Raw genomic sequence first — 2450 nt, 5'->3', positions numbered from 1 at the left:
TGAGACAAACCCGACTTCTGGCTTCTTTGAAATGGGGCTTGCTGAATGAGTGCTTCTGTGCGCTCCTGTTCATTTTGTTTCTCCGTCCTCACAAGAACTGCGACGTGATCCAGACTTAATCCCATTTTGCACGTGAGGAAACAAATTTGTTCAGAGTTTTGGAAGAGAAAGGCTCCAATCACAGGACAGCCTTCTGTGGGATCAGATCAGCAAGTTCATCCACGTGGCAGAAGGACCTGGGAGGACCAGGCGTCAGGTTACCAGGCAGCACCGCGACAGCTGGTATAAAAGCCCTGAGCAGCTCTCCTAGAACAGCAGCAATCAACCTGCCGCGGGCGCTTTGAATTTCTCAATGTCTCTCCGGTTGGAAAATCATCTGACTACGAAAACCAGGTATATGAATGGGAACCCAATTCGGTTCAGGCTGTGAGACCTGAATGGCCTGAAGCTTGCTGAAAGGAGTCACTGTTTGGTGAGTGAGTGAGTGAGTGAGTGAGTGAGTGAGTGAGTTTTCTCGCTGACTGGACTGATATTAGACTTCAGAGGTTTCAGGGAACAGATGCACAAATGCACAAAGCGCCTTTTGGCACTGAGGTCAGAGGTTCAAGTTAAAAGACAAAGGTAGCAGGACCAGTAAGTGAGGATGGAGAAGACTACAGCCGGCTGCAAATTACATGACAGCCGACTGGAGACAGGGCGGGTGATAAACGATTGTTTCTCAGTCTCTGAAAACAATTTGCAATGGGGTGAGGGATTTTGCCATGGACAGGACGAAGTGGAATAAAGAGGACTTTAATTCCCACTTTCTTTCAGGCTGCCTATGACAGGTGTGCATTTGTATGTAGCAAGCAGGCTCAAACAGAGGATCACCCAGTTCCAGGACCAGCGGCCAGATGTGGTGTCTGGAACGGCTCCTGCGGAACCGAGACGGGTTTCTCCCCAGGCTAACCCACCGCACCAAAGCGCGCTCGTCCACTGCATGCGTTAACGTGCTCACTCCTGACCGCATCCCAGAGTTCTGCATCCCACCGAGACTGGAGCCTAACACAGCTTGGGCTGCGCTGCGCGATGCCTGGGCTGCAGACGCGGAGACGGACGACCAGGCTGGTAGCACCGACTGGGACCCGCGCTCACAGGCTGCCCTCTCGCTGTCACATCTGCCCCGCGCACGCACCGCCTACGGCTTCTGCGCGCTGCTCGAGAGCCCGCACACGCGCCGAAAGGAGTCGCTCTTCCTCGGCCACCCAGACGCCCCGGTCCCCAGGCCCGGACTTAGCCACCGAGCGCACACCTACACAAGTCCGCGCCAAGTCCCGGACACTCCGCACCCCGCGCCGCATAAGCCAGATGCCGCCCGGGTCCTGGCACCCTCTCCTGCTCCCCGCAGACGCCGCCTCCTGCGCGCCCCAGATAGACTGCTGAGGCTGGCGCTGCGGACACCTCGAGGTCGGACCGGCTCGCGCTCTCCGTCCTCCGGTGACAAGCTCGAACGCGCTGCCTCCTGCGCGCCCCCGGTCCCTGCGAGCCCACGCCCCGAGCGCCTGCAAGCCGAGGCCAGCGTGGCTCTGGGCCGCGGGGATTGCACGCTGCGCCTGGCCGCCGAGTACTGTCCGCGCAGCGCGTGTCTCCGCCTCCGCCTGCTGCGCGCAGAGGGCCCGGCCGCCGCGCTCGAACCCCGCGCCCTGGGCTGCCGCCTCAGCCTGGTGCTGCGGCCGTCGGGCCAGCAGCGCGCCAGCGTTCTCCGGCGTAGCCGCAAGGCCGCCCTGGACCAGGACTGCTGCTTCGATGGGCTCTCGGAGGAGCAGCTGCGCCGCCTGGCCGTGCGCATCAAGGCTGAGAGCAAGGGCCGCGGGCTGGAGCGTGGACGACCGCTGGGCCAGGGCGAGCTGCTGCTGGGCTCGCTACTGCTGCTCTGAGTCCGGATTTTGTGGGAGCAAGGACACTGAGGGTATGCACCATACTCTTGGACCTGGGACACTTGCAGACAGTCATAGCTCTTGGTCCTGGAACACTCACAATCTCTTAGGTCTGGAACCCTCAAGGTCACTTGGGTTTGAGACACTCCCAACTCTTGGACCCTGAGAGTTGCCTTATCCTGCCACACTCACAGCCTCTTGGCTCTTGGACATTAACAGCCATTTGTACAAAATAAACATGTTTTCATTTTTCTAATCAGAGCTTTCTTTCAAGCCAGTCCTGGCAGAAACGACTCTGGGTTATCACAGTAACAGGTGTTACTTCTTTTTGTGTGGGCAGACTCCTTGGAATTTCTGTTGAGCAATGTGATAGTGTTAGGCAGCCTCTATCCCACTGTAGACGGCAATTCTATTTCATGTGTATCACACACTCAGACTGGAAGACCGTTAATGTCAGGCAGTATTAGACCAGCCTCGTTTTAAAAGTTCGTCCATTTCGTGGCTTCTTTGGGGATTTAGAGCGTCGGTTACTTA

The 2450-nt window shown here is 57.6% G+C and overlaps 1 protein-coding gene across 1 annotated transcript; it reads left to right on the top strand.

Moving 5' to 3' along the window:
- The first annotated feature begins 478 nt into the window (after positions 1–478).
- C2cd4a (C2 calcium dependent domain containing 4A) lies at positions 479–1992 on the top strand. The gene has a single exon (XM_050125426.1). It carries the CDS (start codon positions 894–896, stop codon positions 1914–1916), a length of 1023 nt encoding a protein of 340 aa, XP_049981383.1. The 5' UTR covers positions 479–893; the 3' UTR covers positions 1917–1992.
- The last annotated feature ends 458 nt before the right edge of the window (positions 1993–2450 follow it).

Source organism: Alexandromys fortis, unplaced genomic scaffold, assembly GCF_014885135.2.
Source record: "Alexandromys fortis isolate MF-2015 unplaced genomic scaffold, M_Fortis_MF-2015_v1.1 scaffold_22, whole genome shotgun sequence".
NCBI classification, from domain to species: Eukaryota; Metazoa; Chordata; class Mammalia; order Rodentia; family Cricetidae; genus Alexandromys; species Alexandromys fortis.
This window is presented reverse-complemented; position numbering and strand designations above follow the sequence as displayed.